Genomic DNA, 22079 nt, shown 5'->3' on the forward strand with positions numbered 1-22079 from the left:
TGTCTGAACTGTGAGGCCAGATGCCTGCTCTCCTTATTGAAGGCTGGTAATACTCCATTGTGTGACTATGCCACATTTTCCTTAGCCATTTACTTGTTGGTAAACATTTGAGTTTATTCTGCCTCATGGCTACTGTAAATAGTAGTGCCCAGGCCTGCTTCTTATCCCTCTGGGTATGGTATCCAGACAGTCAGAGGGGTCTTTTGTTCTTATAACAAAAGACAGCTTTTGGACAGCTTCAGAATAGGGGCTGGTTGCCAGGAAAATTAGCCATAATGATAAGTTTGGAGCTTTTAGCCCTATCTCCTTAACCCCAGGGAACAGAGAGGTGCCAGAGCATGACTTCATAACTGATCACATACATGTTAAAGACTCCATTAAAAAATCCCTAGAAAACCGGTTCTAGAGAGCTTCCAGCTGATAAACATGTCTACATGGCTCATGACTGGCACACCCCAAATCCAGAGGGACAGAAGCTCCCTGCACTTGGAATCCTTCTAGAACTCATGATCTACGTCCTTTATCATCTAATGCTCAGGGTTCCCTCCTGAGTTCCAGCAAATTACCAAGCCTGAAGAGGCGTTATGGGAACCCTGAATTTATGGCCATCGGTCAGAAGCAGAGAAGCCCAGTCTTGTAATCTGAAGGGAGGGCCGTCCTGTGGGAATGTGTCCTCAATCTGCTGGATCTGATGTTACCCTCCAAGTAGACATATTAGAGTTGAACTGAATGTGGAACACCTGGCTGGTGTCAGAGCAGTGTTCAGAATGGAAAAACCCCACGTGAGGAAATAAGCAGCCAGAGGGGGGAAAGAAAGTTTTCCATCTTTTAATCATGTTTGACTTTGCTCTCTGTGTTTTTGTTTTTTAAAGATTTATTTGTTTTTATTGGAAAGGCTGATTTACAGAGAAGGAGAAGTAGAGAGAAAGATCTTCCATGCACTGATTCACTCCCCAGGTGGCTCCTTGGCCAGAGCTGAGCCCATCTGAAGCCAGGAGCTTCTTTTGGGTCTCCCACACAGGTGCAGGGTCCCAAGGCTTTGAGCAATCCTGCTTTTCCAGGCCACAAGCAGGGAGCTGGATGGGAAGTGAAACAGTGGGGACATGAACCAGAGCCCATATGGGATCCTGGCGTCTGCAAAGCAAGGATTTAGTCACTGAGCCATCACACAGGACCCTTTGTGGTTTTCTTTTTTCTTTTTTTTTTTTTTTAAAGATTTATTCATTTTATTACAGCCAGATATACACAGAGGAGGAGAGACAGAGAGGAAGATCTTCCGTCCGATGATTCACTCCCCAAGTGAGCCACAATGGGCCGATGCACGCCGATCCGAAGCCGGGAACCTGGAACCTCTTCCAGGTCTCCCACGCGGGTGCAGTGTCCCAATGCATTGGGCCGTCCTCAACTGCTTTCCCAGGCCCCCTTTGTGGTTTTCTTGACAAGACTATATCTTGAACTTGAAAACTTTCTTTCATCTGCTGAGGGAAGTCAGTGAAGTAGAAGGGGCAGGGGAAATAGGTTTGCCTGTTGCATATTTACTCTGAGAGTCTCTTGGATGGAATGTTCCTGCAGATAGCGATCCTGCTTTGCTGTTTAGTGTCAGTGCCTATTGGCTACAGACTTTGGGCTTTTGTGTCTTGTTTGAGTTGAAACTCAATTGGAACTTTCTGTGTATGGCTGACAACATCGTGTAACACTGTACAGAGTGCTATGAGAATGGCATTGGCCTGACAACCCAGGACACCATTCTGTTTATTCCTAAGCTCTGCATCCTTGTGTTCCCCCAGTGGCTTCTTCACTGGCACACTAATGACCTCTCTCCCCAGGGCTTTCACAGGGCACACAGGAGGATACATGATAAAGAGATTTACCTGGAAATCAGACTCCACTTCTGTGACGCGTTAGTCATTAGATTAGCAGAAACAGAGTCTGCTAACAATGACTGCAAAAGAAGATGAAATAATTTCCTTCCTCTTTTCTAAATTTGCCTCCTGAGCCCCACTGGAGGCTGTTTCAGTTCTGGGATGACTTTGAAAAGCCATATGTTTCAGCATGTTGCTTCCAGAAGCCTGTGGCTACTTCAACCCCTGATGACTTTGCTGCTGTTAGGTGAGTGCAGGGCCTGCTGGAAAAGGGCAATTTAGGGCCCCTCTGACTGTCTGGATACCAGGACCTAGAGGGATAAGGCGCAGGCCTGGGCCCTGGAAGCTGGGCGCTGGAAGCTTGCAGGGTGGAGAGACAGGGGACACTGGGTTTTGTTTCAGGGTTGTTAAGGTCAGAATTCAGGGGTGCTTTCACAGTTCTTGGAAAATAATTTCTGTGCCATGCATTCATGTTTACTTAATGCCTCGCCAGGGATGGGGGTGTGATAAGGAGGACCCAAGAAGTGAATTTTCTTTTAAGAAATCAACTGGAAACAGGTTGTGAGATGGCACCTGGGGAAAGAGCCTAAGATGTTGCCTGTCACGCCCCTCGCCACTTATGCACAACTAAATGCGTTCTCCTCTGTTCTTCTTTCATTCACTCTTCTTTTACAGCTCCTGTGGACAAGGCAGCTGGTGAGTTGGCAACTGGCTTTCCTGTGTTGACAGTGCTGGTACAGATATGACGCAAAGGACAAAGACCACCTCGGTTCTTGTCTTGCACAGAGCGAAAATTTCTGTGCAGACAACACAGTGAGCAAAGCAAGATTCGTTAAAGCCAGGAACCTCCTGCTGCAGCCATCAATAGGGGGGCCATCCAAAGGAGCAGCACAGGAGAATCTGGTCTAAGTGGAATCTCTTAGGCATACTGTTTTGTGTGTGTGTGTGTGTGTGTGTGTGTGTGTGTGTGTGTTGCTGGGTAGGGTGGAGGGCAACGATAGAACAGCAGCTAACAATCAATGTGAGAGGGTGGGATAGAACTCATCAAAAGGCCACAATCCTGATCTTGTCTAGCCTGCTCAAAACAAAAATCCCTCAAAGGGTGTGATTTGTGATGATCATAAGCTGAAAGCTCAGAAGGGTGAGATCACTACTTTTCATGGTAAAACTTGTAACCCCGAGGAATGGGCATCTTTGGGTGAGAAAGAAGCATTTTGCACTCTCTTAAAGAAAGCTCACTCCTTCCTCGCTATTCTTTTGTTAAAACTGGAAACTTTCTGGGCACTTGCAAGCATCTTGTACACTTTTAAAAGGACTCCCCGTTTGTTCATCCCATCATCTGGCCTCATCTGCCTGGTTGTCTAACTCCTTCCAGTATTTCGCACAGTGCAATGCTGCAGACACCACGGAGGAAAAATGTCTCTCCCACCAAGAATCAGGCTTGGGTTCAGAACGGGCCTGGGCTTTGCTTTTTGGTGAGATTCCCAGAGGGGTCACCAAAGACCAGGGAGTGAGCTGGAAGCAGACAGGCAGACTTTTGAAAGTTTGCGCTGGGACTCTGCTGCCTGCCCTTCCCTGAAGTCTACGATCCCTCCACGATTACTTACCTCTGTTCCTGCTTCCTGCCCCTCAGCCAATCTCCCGAAGGCCGTGGTGGAAATCCAGCCCCCATGGATCCCCGTGCTCCGGGAGGACAGAGTGACCCTGACCTGCCAGGGGGCCCACAGCCCCGGAAACCTGTCCACCAAGTGGCTCCACAACGGCAGGCCCATCCCCACGCAGGTCCAGCCCAGCTACACGTTTAAGGCCGAGAGCAATGACAGCGGGCAATACAGGTGCCGCACAGACCGCACCAGCTTCAGCAACCCTTTGCAGCTGGACGTGATTCCTGGTCAGTGCTAGGAGGCCTGGGAGGGCCTGGGAGGATGACACCTGGGAGACAGCTGCTTCCAGGGCAGCGGGGTGGGGACAGGGGAGGGGATTGCTGGGAGTTGCTTGAAGTAGCTTTAGCTGCTCATTGCCCCTCTCCAGCCAGCTCTGCTTAGCATGTATGTGGAGGGTGGAAACTACCAAACTCATGAGCGTTTATTAGCTTGTTTTTTTGTTGTTGTGGTGGTGGTGGTTGTTTTTTTTTTGTTTGTTTTTGTTTTGTTTTGTTTTGTTTTTTTGTACTGATTGAGCAAGAAGATTCTAAGGCTACAGGCAGCAGGTGGGTATAAGAGAAGCAGAAGGAAATTCTGACTCCACAAAACTCCCCTGCTTGGCTGGCAGTGCAGTTGAGCAAGGCAGTTAGAGGCCAACAGACGTGCGAAGGTCTCAAGGCAGGAACCTCTCTGCAAACGCGAGGAGGTCCTTATTGTGCCAGAGCACGGGAAGCGAGGCAGGAGAGAGTGGAAGGCGAGTTGAAGGTGAGCGGGAAGGGATAGGGGAGCTCTGGTAGAGTAGCCTGTGGGTCATGGCCACGGCTTTGGCTTTCATTTCTGCATGAGAAGAGAATTTATGAGAGGGTGTTGTGGCAGTAACACCACCAGAGACTCAATAGCCACTTGTGGGTAAGGAAGTAACCTCTACTTCAGGGAGAGTCTGCCAAAATCTTCAATGGCTGAACCCCCAATTTCTCTCATCATCTTTTTCTTTTTTTAATTTATTTTTATTGGAAAGTCATATATACAGAGAGGAAAAGAGACAGAGAGGAAGATCTTCCATCTGCTGATTCACTCCCCAAGTGGCTGCAATGGCCAGAGTGGAGCAGATCTGAAGCCAGGAGCCTGGAGCTTCTGGGTCTCTCTTGCGGGTGCAGGGTCTCAAGGCTTTGGGCCGTGCTCGACTTCTTTCCCAGGCCACAAGCAGGGAGCTGGATGGGAAGTAGAGCCGTCCATGTGGGATCCTGGCATGTTCAAGGCGAGGACTTTAGCCACTAGGCTACCACGTCAGGCCCTCTCGTCATCTTTTGTGGAGTTAAGGCACAGGTGTCTGTGTCTGGGAGGGATAAGCAAGCAGGGAGATACAGAAGCAAACAGCCTGTTTTCAGGCAGGACTTCACGCAAGCCTGCTTTTCCCCTTCAGTCTGCTTTGGATCTGAGCAACTGAGAGTATTCAGTTTAGTCGATTTTGAAGAGAAAATGTCTTTACACATTATATTCACACACACACACCCCCCCCTCTCCACCGAATAGAAACCTAAGCACCTTTATATTGCAGTGTGCTTTGGTTGCGCCATGACCCCTGCAGAGGGTGGCATGTAAGCACCCGGTGTTTCTGAGTTTCCTGTTTGACATCAGGAGTCTCGTCTTCCTGCCCCCTGCTAAGGCTACTCTGCTGCAGAGATCCTGGCGATGGTGTCGCCATCCGTGGGTGGCGCTCTGCTGAGCTGGGGTGAATATTGGGTCAGTCACAAAGACCTGTCCAGTGGTGGCCTCGCAACTACTGTTTCCTCTCTCTCCTGCTTCTCCAGGAAGAGCAGGTGGCACTTCTGACATTTCCCCCGAAAATCTAAAAACATAGATCACAAAACCTTCGTGTGAAGAATGGGCAACCATCTATCCTCATCAATGAAGGAGATGAAACCCAAGAACTCAGGGGTCAACCATGGAGCCACACTCAGAATCCTGACTTTGGCTTTCTGTTCCCTGCTGTCTTCAGATCAGTCTCTTGCTTTTTCCTGTACAGAATATTGCGTTTAGTGAGTGTTCAACACCATACATGATAGTATTAATTTCTGTAACCGAGCAGTTTAATTCCCTTCTAGAGCGAGTTTCCTGAAATGTTAGTTTCTCCACAGACTTGTTCTCTGCGATGGCTGAGTCTTGGAACCTGAGTCTGGCCGTCAGGGAAGGGAACATCTGGGAGAGGGTGTGTTCGTAGTTTTAGGTTTACAAGCTTTCTTAAATGCCTCCCTTGCTCAGAGTTACAGTGAGATACTGAAGTCCAACTGTCATGCATTTCATTTCTTACATAGATGAAAGAATCCACTGAGGGCATGCTGAGTTGAATGGTTATGTCCTCCCACGTTTCTTAATGTTGAAATCCTAACCCCCAAGGTAACAGTGTTAGCAGGTGGGCCTTGGGGGAAGCATTTGTGTCATAAGGGCAGAACCCTCACAGATGGCATGGACTTCTTCGTAAGAGAGGCCAAGAGTGGGCCAGTGTTGTGGCATAACGGTTGAGGCCATCCTCGTACAGATACATGTTTGTGTCTCAGCTGTTCTGCTGATGATCCAGCTCCTTCTGCTAATGACCTGAGAAAGGCAGAGAAGTTGAGCAGGGAAGTTAGAGGTAAACAGACATGCCAAGGGCCTGAGGCAGAAACCTATTTAGGCAAATATGAGAAAGTCCTTCTGCTTGAAGCACAGGAAGACAGGAGAAAGAGTGGAAGGTGAGGTCAGAGGTGAACAGGAAGAAATAGGGTAGCTCTGGTAGAGGCTTGTGGCCCATGGCCTTGGCTTTGACTTTCTGCATGAGAAGAGAATCTGTGAGAGGGTGAAGACGGTTTAAAATGTTTCATCTCCCTACCATCCGTATGGAAGACCCAGATGATGCTCCTGGCTCCAGCCTGGCCCAGTGCTGGCCATTGCAGCCATCTGATGAATGAATCAGTGTATGGAAGATGTCTTTGTCTCTCCCTCTTTATCTCTGTAACTGGTTTCAAAATAAAACAAATCTTAGAGTGACAGAAAGGGAGACGGCCTGGCTCAGGGTAGTTTACTGACCTCTTCCACCATGTGAGGACACGAGAACCAGTCTGTGGGCCCTCTTCAGCAGAGGACCTGGAAGTGGCAGGTGTCTTGGTCCCAGATGTCACAGTTTAGAACTATGGGAAAGACATTTCTGTGGCGATATTTTATGATACTTTGTTACAGCAGCCCAAAAGGATAGAGTAGCTGGCGTTATTCAGATTCTACTTCATTGCTAATGTACTTACTGGCTACCCACCCTAGCTTTCCAAAACTTGTTTCTGAGTTACCATTACTAATAACCCCCAAGCTACAAACACAGTGTCCACAACAGACAGAAGGTTGCAGGTTCCGCTCCCTAATGTCAGTGACTAAAGTGCACTATTTTCCTTAAGCAATTACAGTACTTTAAACTCAAAATTGTTACTATCTTTTCTTCCTTTTTTGGAGTTTCTGGAACCTTCTATCCTTCAGGGGTCCCATAGACAAAATAACACCACATTTTACCTGTGGGAGAATCATCACTTCTGCCACGAAGCATCTTCGATTCCTCCTGCCCAACATCCTTGCTAACTCTGTGACTAATGCAGCCCTGGGCATGAGGTTGCAAAAGCTGTGGTGTCCCAGCCCAGCTCCTTTTCCTTCCATATGCTGTCTTTCAGAATGGCTGCTGCTACAGACTCCACGGCTGGTGTTCCAGGAGGGCGACCCCATCATGCTGAGGTGCCACAGTTGGAGGAACAAGCCTGTGAATAATATCACCTTCTACCAGAATGGAACATCCAAGCAGTTTTCTGGTTACAATACCACCTTCTCCATCGCAGAGGCCAACAGCAACCACAGTGGTGATTACCACTGCACAGGAAGAATAGAAAACACGTTCTACTCCTCCAAGTCCGTGACCATCACTGTCCAGGGTGAGAATCTAGGCTGTCGGAGGAGCTTCTGGCCTGGCAAGGCTCAGAGGGAGGGGCTTAGTCTCCGTGTTCTGCGGAGTTCCTAGCACACCTGATTGCTGTGACTTTATTCCAGCTTCTTGTCGGGGTTTAGGAAATGAGTGTCCTGTACTCTCGAGAGACAGAGACCATTTTTGTCTCTCCTCAAACCTAATGCAGGCATTGATCATTACTCGACCTTCCTACCTCCTGCCACTGTCTCTCGGATATTTTGAGGCTGCTGCCTTCCCTCCTAGTCCTGAGAGTCTCAGCTGAAGGTGGACACATCAGCTGGGGAATCCATCCATTTCTGCCTACAAGGCCCCTGTGTGTTCCTGGGGAAAGTTGCTGTGCTGTTGCGTTCTCCCTGGGTCTTACTGGAAGGCATCACTGGGTGCCTTGGGTAAAGCTGTGAACATAACCCTGGCCAGGGCTCAGAGGAGCTGCAGATTCGTTGTTGGCATCTGTGGATTCCCTAGTTCAAGGTTGCATGAAGGTCGTTCCCAGGGAGGTAACTCCTTGAGGGATTTGACAATGGAGTTCTCTGGTCCAGCAAACAGGGAGCAAGGTGTGGACTCGGCTTCTCTTGTTTGACATTCTTAGGGCAGAGTTCAGGCTTCTTCCAGGCGTTGTTGGCAAGAACACCTCTCTGCTCTGCCTTACATGGCATTTGTTAGACCTAGATGACTGCAAAAACATTCCCCTCTGTAACTTCTGCCCAGAGGAGCCCAAGGTCATCCTTCAGGAAATGTTTGATCTGGGAAGCCATAGAGATGGACCTGCCTGGCTTAGCCTTGGCCTGGCTTTGGAGGCTGGCTAGAGTGATTTTACAGAGCCTCCTCACGGGATGGGGGTGCGGCGAGGTGTGGGGGGTGGGGCAGGGAGGTGTGGGTCCTCACGGTTTAGTCCAACTTTCTGCTTTACTAACCGCTGTTTCTTCTAATCCCTCTGCTGCTCTCACCAGATTGGGTGGTCTCACCAGATTGGGTGGTCCCACCCATCTCCACCTCTCCACCTTGGTACCAGATCACTTTCTGCGTGGTGATGGCGCTCCTGCTTGCGGTCGACACAGGGCTGTATGTCTCTGTCTGGAGAAACCTCAAAGTTCTGAAGGAAAATCCGAGGGCTTGAAGGAATCACCAGGTCACATGGAGACAGGGCCTGTGGGACAAAGGACTCAGTCCCGTGGCCGTGCCTCTTCAGGCCACTCCTTCCTCCTTCCTGTGGTCCCTCCTTGAAAGCCACCTGCTTCTCTTCTTCAGAATCCACCCAGCAAGCTGACTGCTTCTCCATGTTCTATCTCGCTGGGCCAAGGCGCCCCTTCTGTTTCACTCAGATGGCCACAGCAGCTTCCTGTCTGGGGGTTTCCCTTTGCCATCAAACAGTCTCTTCTCACCACAGCAGCCATCACGATCTTTGAAAAAATTGTGTGTTGCATTAATCACTGGGCTCAAAACCAGAGTAAAAGCTGGGGCCTCCGCAGTGTTCTACAGGACATCTTGCAGTCCGCCTCTCACTGGCTCTAGGACCTCCTCCCCTACCACTCTGCCAGGCTTAGCCTTGTTTGCTTGGGCTTGTCTTTGAATGTGCCAGCGACATTTCTGCCTACAGCCTATGTTCCTTCCTGTGTCTGGATATTTCTTTTCTTGTGGATACCCCTATCCGTGCTTTATCATGTCTGTGGTGGTTTGAATGTGGTTTGCTGCCATCAACGCAAAGTGCTTGATGCAGCAGTGTCGGGTGGTGTTGGGTCCTGGCTGAGCCCTCGTGAGTGGGCCAGTGGGAGTGGGTTGGCTACCGCATGAACATGGCTTGCTTTTGTACTACTCTTCTGTCATGCTTGGAGCAACACGAGGCTCTCAGCAGAAGCTGAGCAAGTGCACCTGCCCGTTCCTGGACTTCCAGCCCCAGAACCACGAGCTAAACAAAGCTCTTTTCATCGTAAACTTCCCAGGCTCAGATGTTCCATTATGACAGCAGACAGTGGACTAAGATAAAACTCTTTCGGTCTTTACTTAAATGTCATGTTACTGGAAAGGTCTTTTGATTATTTAACCCAATCTCTCTTCTATCATATTTCTTTTCAAAAAAAAAAAAAAAAAAACCCACCAAAAAACATGAATGTCACTGGAAGTACGCCTGTAATGGTGACTTTCATATACACAACCTCGTTTTGGGGTTTTGCCTGCAAGTCTTGGGGTAGAGATTTTTGAAGCTGTTAGGGGGTTGAGGAGAAGGTTGGAGGAACACAGGGCTCCAAGGCTGGGTCATCGTTTCCCGTCTGAGGTTAAGATTCTTCTCCTCCAGGTCCCTGGCTAAAACACTTAGACTCTGCCATCCACCTGTAGTGGCCAGGTCAGTGAGAATGATGAACTGAAAACGCACGACTTCTCTCCCTTCTGCCAGTTACACACGGTTCTCAAGGACGGTCTCGTTTTTCGCTGTGGAAGTAACTCATTACCACTTCTTCAAACATTCCCCCTTTGCCCGGACCTCGGAAGCAACAAAGTGCCAGCTCTGTCTCCCCGGTCCACTGGGAAAGGATGGAACAAGAAATCCAGTTGAGGAGTCCACTGGCTTTTTGCATTCCCGATTCCCTCTTCCCTGCTTCAAGGGACCCACAGGTAGCTCAGGGAGTACTAACCCATCCGGGAGAAAACGCCCAGGCACCAAGTGGAAGGTTTTAGCTTTTTTCTTCTTCTTCTTTTTTTTTTTTTTTTTTTTTTAACAATTTGACATTTCCTTTGAGTCAATGACCATGCATTTAATAAATATAACTTTGAAATGTTCCAATATGCTAGTGAAACATTAACCTCAGAATACTTCACATGCTTTGTTCCTGAGAACTGGTACTACCGCTGTCCTCGTTAGTATAGTGGTGAGTATCCCCGCCTGTCACGCGGGAGACCGGGGTTCGATTCCCCGACGGGGAGGCTGGAGTCAGTTTTTGTGTAATGAGAATATTGCACTCATGATTGTGAAATGTGTTTTGGCTTTTAATAAGATCGATGGTCCCCTCGCCGGTCAGCTACTCCCACTGGAGAGTGTTGGCTGAGATAGAGACAGACCCGACTAAGCAAGGCTATAACACCTGTGCGCTGCATGTGGACTAGATCAGGGCCGCAGCATCAGCTGGCAGAAGCTGGCACTGGGGACTAATTCTGTCGAGTCAAGTCACAGGACCACCTAAAGAGTGCATAAACCGGGACAGAGAGACCTGGGAGGGAAAAGTGGGTTCCCCCTTCCTGAATCACTATTCCCGTAGGAGGGCATGAAAACTAGGATGGGGGCTGGGATGGCTAGATAGAGAGGCACTCAACAACATCTGTGAGGGCTGGATGGTTGAGTTGATTAGATAGAACTAAGCTTTAATACCCATTGACGGGTACCAGAGCCAAATGGGATGGGGGACAGACGGGTCTTCTGCTACACATACTGGCAAACCAGGGTGGGGGGCGGGCTTGGTGGGGGTTAATGTGGGTCGCCCCGACTAGGCTGCAGCTCCCACTGGTTGATGTAAGGGCCGAACCAGACTGGACTGCAACACCCATTGGTTCCAGTGCAACTCGGGACTGAAAACAGAACCAACCCAGCAGTTGCAACCACCAGCTGATCGGGGTGATGGACTGTGCCGGGCCCTGTGCTTGCTAGAACATACAAAAAACTAATCTGGGAATACCTCAAAGTATCTTTGGAGATCTCCCCAATTGAACTGCTGGACTCAGAACTCTAACCAAGAAAAGACAGAAGACAGAACAGGTCAATCATTCATCTCAGCTATATGTTGGCAGCAAATTATGGGGCAAACGGAGACTTTATGATGGACCATATCAATCAGTGGACGACCTCATCGAGCGAAACGCGCAGCAATTCATAACTAGAGAACTATTAACACCACTTGGGCACATATCTCGGAGCATGCCCCACATCCGGGACTTGGGGTGGGCGGGAAACCGGGTGGGGCTTCTCCCTCAATGTCCCCCTTTACCTCAGATGCAGGATGGAAACAATATGGACATAATGGCATTGCCCACTTTCCTATCCCTCTGAACCTTTTTTTTCCTTTTTTCTTTTTTTTTTTTTCTTTTTCCTTTAACTGTAATTAACTATGTAAAGATTGTCAACAACAATACAATAAAAAAAAAAAGAAAAAATAAAAAAAATAAAAGATCGAACATCCTAGAAATTCAAGTAAAATGTTCTGGAATAAAGTTTCTCAGATTTAAAGACTTTGGGTTTTTTATGGTTGTAAATAGCAATTGAGAATTAAAAGGCAAAAGAAACTCGGCGTGCATTGGCCGGGAATCGAACCCGGGCCTCCCGCGTGGCAGGCGAGAATTCTACCACTGAACCACCAATGCCTTCGCTGTGCTTTCTCTCCTAACAACCTATCTTAACGTGATTTCTGATTAGCTCCATTCCACAGGACTCAGTTTTGAAAACTTTACCTTCCAATCTAAAGTTGAAATATTTGTAAGATTTCAACGACGCTTTAAACTCCCGCCTGTGAAGCCGCGTCGCCATTTGCAGGGCTTTCCCGAGCCGCGGGACTTCGACCGCCGGTTGGGGAAGTCCGCAGGCGGGGTCCGGCCTCCACGCACACCGTGGGTCGGCGTGTTCGGGAATTTATCCCTCTGACTGACTGGCCTCGGAACCAGCCGAGAGGAGATCGAATCCTTCTCGGCACATTTCTCGGCCGCAGCTCTGAGACCGAGGCGGCGAGGTCCTCCCTGCCGCTCGGCGCTTCTCCTTGCTGGGCCGCGTCGGTGCGCGAATTCCCGGCGGCTGCGTCGGCCTGGCCGGCGGGCTCCCAGTGGCCCCGGGAAGGCCACGGAGACGGCGGGGGCAAGCAGGTGCCCGCGACCCGACACAGCGGAGTGCAGCCGGCGGGCCTGGAGCCCTCCGGAACCCGGGAGCCCACAGCTAGGGCCGCCCGCGGGGCGCGTCGCTGAGCTGCGCCCTTGGCACCAGGCAGCCGTGCGTGCCCGTGTTCCAGCGGGGTCGCATGGAGGTCCTCGCCTACGACCAGGACACCCGCACCGTGTCCAGCTATCGGGCCTTCTCCGACACCTCGTAACTGCTGGGTGACGCCTCCCAGAGTTCAGTGGTCCTAAACCCGCGCGACGTGGGTGTTTGGCTGCGGCGTCACGGATGTGACTTTTCAGGTGGTGAGCGCAGGCGGCCAGCCCCAGGTGCGTGTGTGCAGCGCTGGAAGGACGAGACCTTCTTCCCTCAGCAGAACCTCTACCCGGTGCTCAGCGAGATGGAGACGGCCAGCAGGGAGACAAGGGGGATCAAATGCAGCACCCCTGGCTGCTGGATGTGCCCTGGAGACAGCAGGTGGGCGAATGCAGACACTAATCCAGAGGAATGCCAGCAACTCGGCCTAGCAAACCCAGACCTCAGCACCTATTTTGACATCAGGGTCATGAACAAGGGCAATAACCTCTTAGGCGTGCAGTGAGCTCGGTGGGATCTCTCCGGCACCCCACCCCTTGGGGCCTCCAGATAGAGGTGATCTTTGATGTCGACACCAGCAGCATGCTGAGTGTCACGGCCACTGACAGGAGTACAGGCATGTTGACCGAAATTACCGTGTACAACCTCTCCTGTGCTGTGGCGATCGGCCTTCTAGATTGCCTTCTGCTCTCTGTAACTTTGGGAGTTGGGGGAGTCTTCCCCTAAATTTGGAAGCCTTTATCTCCGTGTGTTTTATAATTGAAGACTTTTTTTCCCTTTCTCTTTTCCCACTTGGTATCCTCATCAAGTAGACCCATTAATTAATTATCATATATATATTGGTGGCACTGAAAGCCCTGGGGGTTAGTTGGGTCAACTGGCTAACACTTCACCTCCATATATGGGATGCCGTTTGGTGTCCCAGCTACTCTACTTCCCATCTGGCTCCCTGCTTGTAGACCAGAAAAGCCATGGAGGATGGCCCAAAACGTTGGGGACCCTGATCCACGTGGGAGACCCACACAGAAGAAACTCCTGGCTCCTGGCTTCGGATCAACTCAGCCCTGGCTGTTGTGATCATTTGGGGAGTGAACCAGCAGATAGAAGATCTTTTTGGTCCTTCTCTCTGTAAATATATTTTTCCAATGCAAATAAATAAAATTTTTAAAAAGAATAAGGAAGAAAACACTTCTCTGGTTTTTCAGTCCAGTTGAGTAAGTTGCTGAGGAGGACTCAGCTTTCAGAAGCAGAAAAGGCTGAATGAGGAAGAGCAGAGTGGGGGAAATTTGCAAGGCTGTGGGCCTGATTTCTACAGCTGGAAACGGGAAGGGAGGGTGGAGGCAGGTGTGGTGAGGGCACAGAGGAGGGTGGGGGCTGATGGAGAGGGAGGTGAGCTGGAGGAGAGATGAACTGTCAAGGTGTGGCCCGGAGATAACAATTCTGCCTGGGCAGCCTCCTTATCTGCCAGCCTGCTTGTCCCACGGAAGGCTCATTGCTCCTAACCGGTCATTGACAGTGTTCTGTTGCTGACCAAACCCTGTCCTGGGCTGTGGGGCCCGGTCTAGGTTACAGATGGCAAAGACAGTGGTTGCCCCTTCAAATTACCCCTTATCCGTGGACAGCATGGGTTTGTCTGCATTCTGCTGACCTGCTCGAGGATGAAACAGTGACAGTGTAACATAATGGCGACATTGGAACTAGGCTGCACAGCTATGCAACAGTCCTGCCACACTACATGCTGTGCCATTGAACTCTCTAAACTTCCGTTTCTCCTTCTGTTCATTGTGGATGTTGTTAATAACAGTATGTATCTAAGGATACTACATCTAAGGATGGTGAAGGTTTAATTTGATGTTAGAGGCAATGAAGCATATAGGTGGAATAACATACATGTTAGCTATGACTAATTATTGTGGTTAAGTCCAGCTATGTATCAGGTATTTAGTACACACGATCTAGTGTAATGTAGCAGCATTTTAAGAATGAGGATGTGTAACAGAATACCACGGAAACACCATCTTGAGTCTTGGCCCTCTGCCTGGACGTCTGCCTGCATTCTAGAGCAGTGAGCAGCCCTGCCAGCCCCGCCAGCCTTCCAGACCTCACTCCCTAGCCGTAATGCGCACGCGCCCTGCTGAGTCTTCCGTAAGGTCAGGGAAAACAGCAGAATGACTGAGGGGGCTAACTCCTCATGCCCACGTGAAGACGTTGCTGGGAAACCAGGTCTTACTCCAGCTGCCTCCCGAAACTGTAAAGCTTCTGAAATCGGATCCCGTCTGCTGTCCTTGCTACAGCTTCTGACCGGATGGCTCATTCTGGGATCCCGTGACCAAGTTTCCCCGACATAGTCTTGTATCCTACCACCGAACTTCGGTCTTCCTTCTCCGATAGGATTAATTGTCAAGGTACCTGTACTCCTGGAAGTCTGGAATCTCCAAAGAGACACCTGCATCCCGTTATGAGAAAACGCTCCTGCTTCCTAAAACACCAAGAGGCAGGCAGGAGAATCTTGGAGTTTTGACATTTACCCTCGAGGCATGCTGTATTATTATTGTCTGCATTGAAGTGATAGCATCAGCACCCCAAGCCTATGCATTATAAATTTCTGTTGCCTGCTTTCTGCCTTGCGTCACAGCAAGCCCTAATCATATATTTGCCCACTGTCACATAGCCTTTGATTTTTCTATAGATATTTGCTATAAAAACCCTACACTTATTTCATTCAAGGAGCTTCTTGCTCATGGCAAGAGGTTGTCCCCGGACTGGAAATTAATATCATTTCACTCATCATGGAAGTAAAATTAAAATTATTTCATGCGTTTTGGAATCTCACTTGATTTCATTGAACCCCAACACTTGTCAGGGCTCCGTCTCCATTTCGGGTCATTAGTCTTCCAATATTCAGACAGAGGATTTTCAAAGATGATCAAAAACTTCCTCAGGTCACGTAGGTATTTGTGTAGGGCCAGGGGAGGGAAGGTTGGCAGTAAGACCCTTGTTCTGTCTGATTCTAGAATCCAGCTACTCTCACACCTCCTGCCTCATGTTGCAAAACTGAACACAGCATTCCTTTAGAACACAGGTGGGTGCTGAGTCCTGAGAGAAAAAGTGTACATCCTATTGTGAAATAGAAATTACAAAGTGTCCAATTGTGTCTATTTTAAAATTTATTTCATTATTTTTCATTGGAATGGCAGAGTTGCAGAGCAAAGACAAGACACAGAGATAGATCTTCTATCTGCTGCGTCAGTCCTCAAATGGCCACAACAACTAAGGGTGAGCCAGGAGCCAGGAGCTTCTTCCGGGTCTCCCATGTCAGTGCAGGGGCCCAAGGGCATGGGCTGTCTTCTGTTGCTTTTCCAGGCTATAACCTGGGAAATATCTCCAGTTAAGCCTTGCTGCCAGTTAAGCACATGATGGCATAAGACTAGGAACAAACTCTGATGCCCGAGTTAGCTGTTGCAGCTAAGCCACCCTCACTGTGTCTATCCTGTGGGGAATAAGAAGTTCATCCGCACATTAGACATGAGGTAGACTTGGCTAGAGCAAGAATATTTATGCTTAGCTGAGGTGATCTTTGCAGCTGGCGAGGAGGTGGTACTAACAGGCCACTTGTTCCAGGTGGTCATGTCAGTTTTAGTTGCTCTTTTTGCTTCCATCTGGCCCAAACCCCATGCAGCCTGGCTTTCACTCTGAAAGACCCAGAAGAAAAGAATGGAGTCATATACACATTCTCTCTTTATTGCATTTTCTCTCAATTTCCACTACCGTCCACCTTAATCTGCTTGGATTTCCCCAGGGGAACAATGGTACTCATATGATGTATATGGTATCCCTGAAAATCATAAAAGACGATTGTTTTGGCCTGAGATCCCGCAATGGGTCCCACCCGACCAGACCAATCCAAAATGGAGTCACTAAATGCTAGATAAGGGAACTGAAGCTTTAAGGGGCAGATAGATTCCCAAACAGCAGCTTTTCCTGAAACAGAAAAGTACAGCCTGCCTGAGTCAGTGTTACCAAGGATGTCCTGTCTGCTTTAACCTTTATAAAAGAACAACCTAAAGTGATCTATGCTAACCAATCATTTCCTCCTACTGTGGTTTCTTGTCCTTTTTCTCACCTGACTAAACTCACAGTTCTGTTACCGACTAGCAGGAGCTGAGGCCAAATTCGGTTTTTGAATTCCATCCTGAGAAGTCCATTTTTGATGGTGACCAAGCATGATGGTCCTGCTCACAGTTTTTAGTCACCCTGTTGAGGGAGTAGTTATTAAGCTGGGCTGTTGGGCCCAAGGCTGCCTGCACACATATATTACATGTGGTCTAAGGATTACTTTGTAATCTAACGTCCTGTATACATTGACTAAAATTACTCCTTCAGTAAATTGTCTCAGCCAATCACAAGTCCACTGTTCAAACTACATTCAAATCAGACAGCTCTGAGTGATAAGGCATGGGGCTGTATAGCTCGCTGCTTTCCCCCTCTCCATATGTTCCCCCCTTTTTTTCTAGCTGTAAATACAACCTGGCCATGTGATAGACTGGACATTCAGCATCATTTTTGATGTGGACTGTTGGGCCCGAGTCCACCTCCAGCCGAGTTCGGAGCTCAAGAAGGGTGCATGGATTAAGCATAGAAAAGAAATGGACCACTACGACTTCATGATCATAATGGACAACGAGAGAAAGCTGTCCCCTTTATTTATACAGAAACCCTCACAAGCTCTGGCACAGACTTGGTCAAGTGGGTGTATCCAAGAATAATTCTGCCATTTGTTTCACCTAAATACTCAATAGAAGTTTCTACTACAATTCTTATTCTACAACTCAACCTTGTATCACAAAGAAAAGGAGAACCTAAAGGTCAAGAAAAGAATGAAACCCGAAACACAGATCCCTTCATTAGCTAAGGTTGATGGGGGACAACCCGCACAGCATGAATAATAAAAGGCCCTTTGGCAAGACGTTATTATTGACATTAAGCTCAACTGATTGCTCAGATTGATAATAAAAAGCTCAGATTGATAACAAAAAGCCAACTCCACAACAGCAAACAATGCCTGAATGGATTACAGAATTCTTCTGCAGGGCGGTCCGGTGTCCATGCAAAGGGAGGTGGAGCTGAGTTCAGGCGCCTGTAGAGATGTGGACCGGGCCCTGCCATGCAGCGGGAAATTCCTTGCAGCCCTGCCTGCAATGGAACACCTCCGTGCCCCCCACATCCACTGCACGGACCCCAGCACTGTTGGCCAATTCTCACAAATGAAGGCAATTAAGACTTGCACAAATGACATTGGTTGTGAAGTTCAGCACAGATACGGCAGGAAGCTACTGTATGCCCTTTAGGCACTTTCCCTTGAAAGGGAACATTTAGGATTGAAATGACAGAAGGAACATTTAGGACTGAAGTGACAGAAGGATTTAATTTGCTTTTTTGCTTTCTGTATTTTGCTTGCGGAAAAGGACAGTGAAAGACAGTAATGTTTAGGGTTCCTTCCCTGTTTATGTTTAGGGTTCCCCTTCCCTGTTCATGGTTATGGTTTTTTATGATTTTAGCCTTGGTTTAGCCTTTAAAAAGGATGCTATACCATGACTCGGGGTCGATGCCTACCTCCTGCGTGGGGAACCGGCCCCGGCCCCAGTGTGCTGGTGATCGAATAAAGCCTCTAGCTTTTGCATTAAGCCTTGTCTTCGGTGGTCATTGGGGAAACTCACTCTCTCGAGACAGACGGTAAGGTGTTCCCTGTTGGGGGACCTTACACCCTGAATCCTAAGATTTTTACATAACCGCTCTTCTTGTCAGGTACTAAGACATTGGCAAGGGACAAAACTATTAGGTATGGATTTTAATCAACTTTTATTTCCTTTTCCACTAATGTCCTCCTTTTTTTGGTCCAAATGTTAATCCAGATACCATGTTGCATTTTGTTATTTTATATCCTCAGTTCCTTGACACTGTCAAAGAGCGCCAGTCAGGTGTTTCACTGTTGATATATATATATACATACATACATATATATATATACATACATACACCATCCAGGTCTTCTGAGGTCTTGGCCACACCTTCAGATGGGTGGCACCAGCATTGCCCACCCATTTTCTAATTAATTAAGAGACCACCAATGGGGAACATCTTACCTGTAGGTTCCCCGCACAACAAGGAGGGGTCAGGGAAGGCATAAAATCCCAAGACCCTTTCTCAAACCTTTGTGTCTCTCTCTCCCTCCTCTTTCGAGAAGCACCCCACCTCCCGGCTCTTCGGAGGTGCTTTCCCCTTGCTCTCCCTTCCCTGCTCACCTGGTCCCTTCACAAATAAACTTATCTGTTTGCAACAGATTCCCGGCTTTGTATTTCTATACTAAGCTGAGGAAAGAACCCACCGGGCATTTCTGCTAATATATATATATATATAATATATATATATATATATCTCACAAATACATATATTTTTTTATGAAAAAGAATTTTATATATATATAAAATTGAAAAAAATATATATAAAGTGAACCGGTGGTTCACTTCGCAAATGGCCACAACGCTGGGACTTGGGCAAGTCTGAAGCCAGTGACCAGGAGCTTCTTTCAGGTCTCCTGTGTGAGTTCAGGGGCCACATAGGACTTGTGTTATCTTCCATTGCTTTCTGAGACCGTTAGCAAGGAACTTGAACTCTAGCCGGAATCGGAATCCATATGGAGTGCCAGCTCCACAGAGAGAGACTGAAGCTATTACACCACAACTCCTGCTCCTAAAAACTGTTGCATGTCTGTCTTGTCAATGCATTACTGTCCTCTCTCGTATAGACACAGTTTTAACTTTGTAAGCTCTTTCCTAAGCTCGGTGTGGCAACATGTTGCAAGACCCTGTGTGACACTGAATAAAAGGTGGTGAAACGAGTTGGGAAACGGTTTTTAACAAGGTTGTTTTGGGTCAGGGCACTTAGACTAGACAGATTACCATCTCTCAAGCTGTAGTGGACGTATGGAGGTCCTGAAACGCAGGGTCGATGGGTCTGGCGTGGAGTCCGAGACGTGCATTTCTAATGAGTTCCTAGGGTATCTCAATCCACTTCACCCGCGTTTCCAGAGTGAGGCTCGGAAGGACCAAACGCATTTCCAGAGAATGCCGCTGTGGTTGGCAAAAGGTCCCTAGCCAGCTTAAAGGTGTTTTCTTACTGAAAATCCCCCCAACCAACTTCTCTACAGCTCTTGCCGCCGCTTCCCAATGGGTCAATCTTCTCCCTTTTTCATATCAGTCTTCTTCCAAATCAGAAATTGGCTGGTATCAGCTTCTAAATCTGCAGCTTTTGGAAACAGCCAGCTCCCTGGGTTGATCTCTTCTTACAATCCTCCTCTGGCCCTTAGGAATTTCTCTACTGAATTCCTTTCCGGGTTTCTGAAGATGGGCAAACCCCAGTTAGAACTGGGTTTGGCATGTATTGGGCGAGGCTGCAGACGGAGACTTTGGCAACTGTCTGCCTTATAGTATTTGGGACATAGAAAGGACTCATCGTGCTGTACTGTCGAATATGGAAGTGGCTAAACAGTCACTAGGAAGCTGGAGGTCTATGGTAAACATTTTTTTTTCGTAGTTCGGAATACATGCTTAAATTACAGCCCAATTTCAACCATAAATTTCTTGTCTATAAAACATGAAAACCTAGATTTAGCTCTTTTACAATGCAGTACCAATAATTTTTGTATAGATACGCATAATTTATAAGAGTGGTGTCCGTAGACAATCCTTTCGTTTTGATTTTACTCCTGAAAGGCTTGAAAGAAAAAGCTCAGAGTACTTGTCAGAAGTGGGATTCGAACCCACGCCTCCAGGGGAGACTGCGACCTGAACGCAGCGCCTTAGACCGCTCGGCCATCCTGACAACTAAGAAGGCCTGTCCTTACTTGACTATAAGTTTTGAAACAAGCCGCGAAGTAAGAGTATATCATAAAAATCGGATTCTTGGATGCCTTCGAATTTAAGCAAGGAAAATAAAAATGGCAGTTTTGTTTATTTCCTGCTTTCTATCTCCTTAAATCGTAAGGCTCCGTTCTTCCTGGTGCCGATTCAAGCGTCGCTCTTCGGAGAGGTGGACTCTGCGCTGGGTGTTCTCGCTTAAAACCTCTGCTGCAAATGCGCCTGGATCCGGTGCGGGACGGCGCGGGGTCCGGCGGGGTCCGGCGGGGTCCAGCGGGGCCGGGAGCTGAGAGTGCGGGGCAGGCGAGGGACTCAGCGACGCCTTTCCCTCCAGGCTCCGCACGGAGCTCACCTTCCCCCTGCAGGCGCGATCGGCCTCCGCAGAGCGGAGCCTGCTGCTGGCGGCGCTGCTTGGAGGACAGGTCCTCACCAGGTGACGCCTCCGCGGCTTCGTCTCGGGTCTTTAACGCAGAATTCCTTAAAGGCTGGGCCACAGTCACGGCTTGGTCTTCCCTTACATACTGAATTTTCAGGAACTGAAACCAGCGGCGTTGGTGGTATAGTGGTGAGCATAGCTGCCTTCCAAGCAGTTGACCCGGGTTCGATTCCCGGCCAACGCAAGGACGTTTTTGCATCCCAAGTTGCTTCTGCTTGTGTTTCTCTGCCCGGTCCTTTTAAAGTGTTTCGAATCTGAACACATTTTTCTTCCCTCTCTTTTTAAACTGGCAAACTCGGGCTGACCTACGATTTTCTGGCCTCTGGGCATCTCTCCTGTAAATCTTCGTTTCGGGAAGGGGTTCCTGGTGTCTCCGTGATGTTCCCACGGCGGCCACTAACCCGGGAGCACATGAAAGCGAAGGGTGTGTGCAAGACACTGCATTTTTAGATTTGATTTCAGTTAAAAATGTAACTGAAATAAAGATGTGAGTTCAGTGAAATTAATAAATAAGTGGATATTTTTAAATGGAAACTTAGCTCAGCTATTGGCTAGCTATTGGAAGTACTTGAATCCACTATTTCATCAATGGGATGTTTCAATGAAAGTGTTGTGAAGTGTAAAATTCATATCAGGTTTTGAACGCTAAGGCAAAATATATCCTGCCAATAGTATTTTATGTTAATTAAGGTTGGAATATTAGCACTATTTTGATAAAGTTGCGTTATATGAATTTATAGTTAAACTAATTATTTCTTTAAAAGATTTTTCTTCTTCTTCTTCTTATCATTTTGTGATAGAGTTCCATAGGCCCTGGGATTTCTCTTTCCCCCTCCCCAATTCCCTTCCCCCTCACTGAGTTCCTCTACATGATTGCTATAGCATAGGTCTTCATACTCAGTCATATGTCCATCATTGAAGGCATGGACAATGGCAGAGTCCAGCATGCTATTGTCAAGATATAGTTAACAGTTTCGTTGGGTAAAAATAGTTATTTCATGTTTCCTTTTACCATCTCATGTGATTTTGAGAACATTATAAATGACAGGTGACTTCGCTATATGTTTCTATTGTAATGTGTTGATTCTGACAGCAAAGGTACAGTTTTGCCAGCAACTAGAAATTGTTCACCAAATTGAACTGGTAATTGGGAATCTTTCCTAAGGAGAAATTTGAAATCAGAAGTCACAGTCATCCTCGTTAGTATAGTGGTGAGTATCCCCGCCTGTCACGCGGGAGACCGGGGTTCGATTCCCCGACGGGGAGACGCTGTCCAGTTTTGTTTTTAAACCAACTCT

General features: G+C 48.0%; 1 protein-coding gene and 5 non-coding genes across 8 annotated transcripts in view; 4 read left to right on the plus strand and 2 right to left on the minus strand.

Annotated features, from left to right (window-relative positions):
• The first annotated feature begins 1926 nt into the window (after positions 1 to 1926).
• The window catches only part of FCGR2B (Fc gamma receptor IIb), a 98279-nt gene continuing 78126 nt past the window's right edge, over positions 1927 to 22079 (plus strand). The window contains exons 1-5 of one of the 3 annotated variants that reach the window (XM_012928124.3): positions 1933 to 2109; positions 2538 to 2558; positions 3496 to 3753; positions 7198 to 7452; positions 8453 to 8965. In XM_012928124.3, the coding sequence (XP_012783578.2) occupies positions 2025 to 2109; positions 2538 to 2558; positions 3496 to 3753; positions 7198 to 7452; positions 8453 to 8601 (768 nt within the window). In that variant the 5' untranslated portion in view covers positions 1933 to 2024 and the 3' untranslated portion in view covers positions 8602 to 8965. Of the gene's footprint in view, positions 2110 to 2537; positions 2559 to 3495; positions 3754 to 7197; positions 7453 to 8452; positions 8966 to 22079 lie in introns of those variants that run through there. The other 2 variants (XM_058660540.1, XM_058660542.1) reach the window with 2 other exon arrangements.
• On the plus strand, positions 10332 to 10403 carry TRNAD-GUC (transfer RNA aspartic acid (anticodon GUC)). Its single transcript has one exon. It is a non-coding gene; the product is annotated as a tRNA-Asp (tRNA).
• TRNAG-GCC (transfer RNA glycine (anticodon GCC)) lies at positions 11761 to 11831 on the minus strand. The gene has a single exon. It is a non-coding gene; the product is annotated as a tRNA-Gly (tRNA).
• Positions 20228 to 20310, minus strand: TRNAL-CAG (transfer RNA leucine (anticodon CAG)). Its single transcript has one exon. It is a non-coding gene; the product is annotated as a tRNA-Leu (tRNA).
• TRNAG-UCC (transfer RNA glycine (anticodon UCC)) lies at positions 20894 to 20965 on the plus strand. The gene has a single exon. It is a non-coding gene; the product is annotated as a tRNA-Gly (tRNA).
• TRNAD-GUC (transfer RNA aspartic acid (anticodon GUC)) lies at positions 21976 to 22047 on the plus strand. Its single transcript has one exon. It is a non-coding gene; the product is annotated as a tRNA-Asp (tRNA).

This window comes from Ochotona princeps, chromosome 2 (genome assembly GCF_030435755.1).
Source record: "Ochotona princeps isolate mOchPri1 chromosome 2, mOchPri1.hap1, whole genome shotgun sequence".
In the NCBI taxonomy this organism is placed as follows: Eukaryota; Metazoa; Chordata; class Mammalia; order Lagomorpha; family Ochotonidae; genus Ochotona; species Ochotona princeps.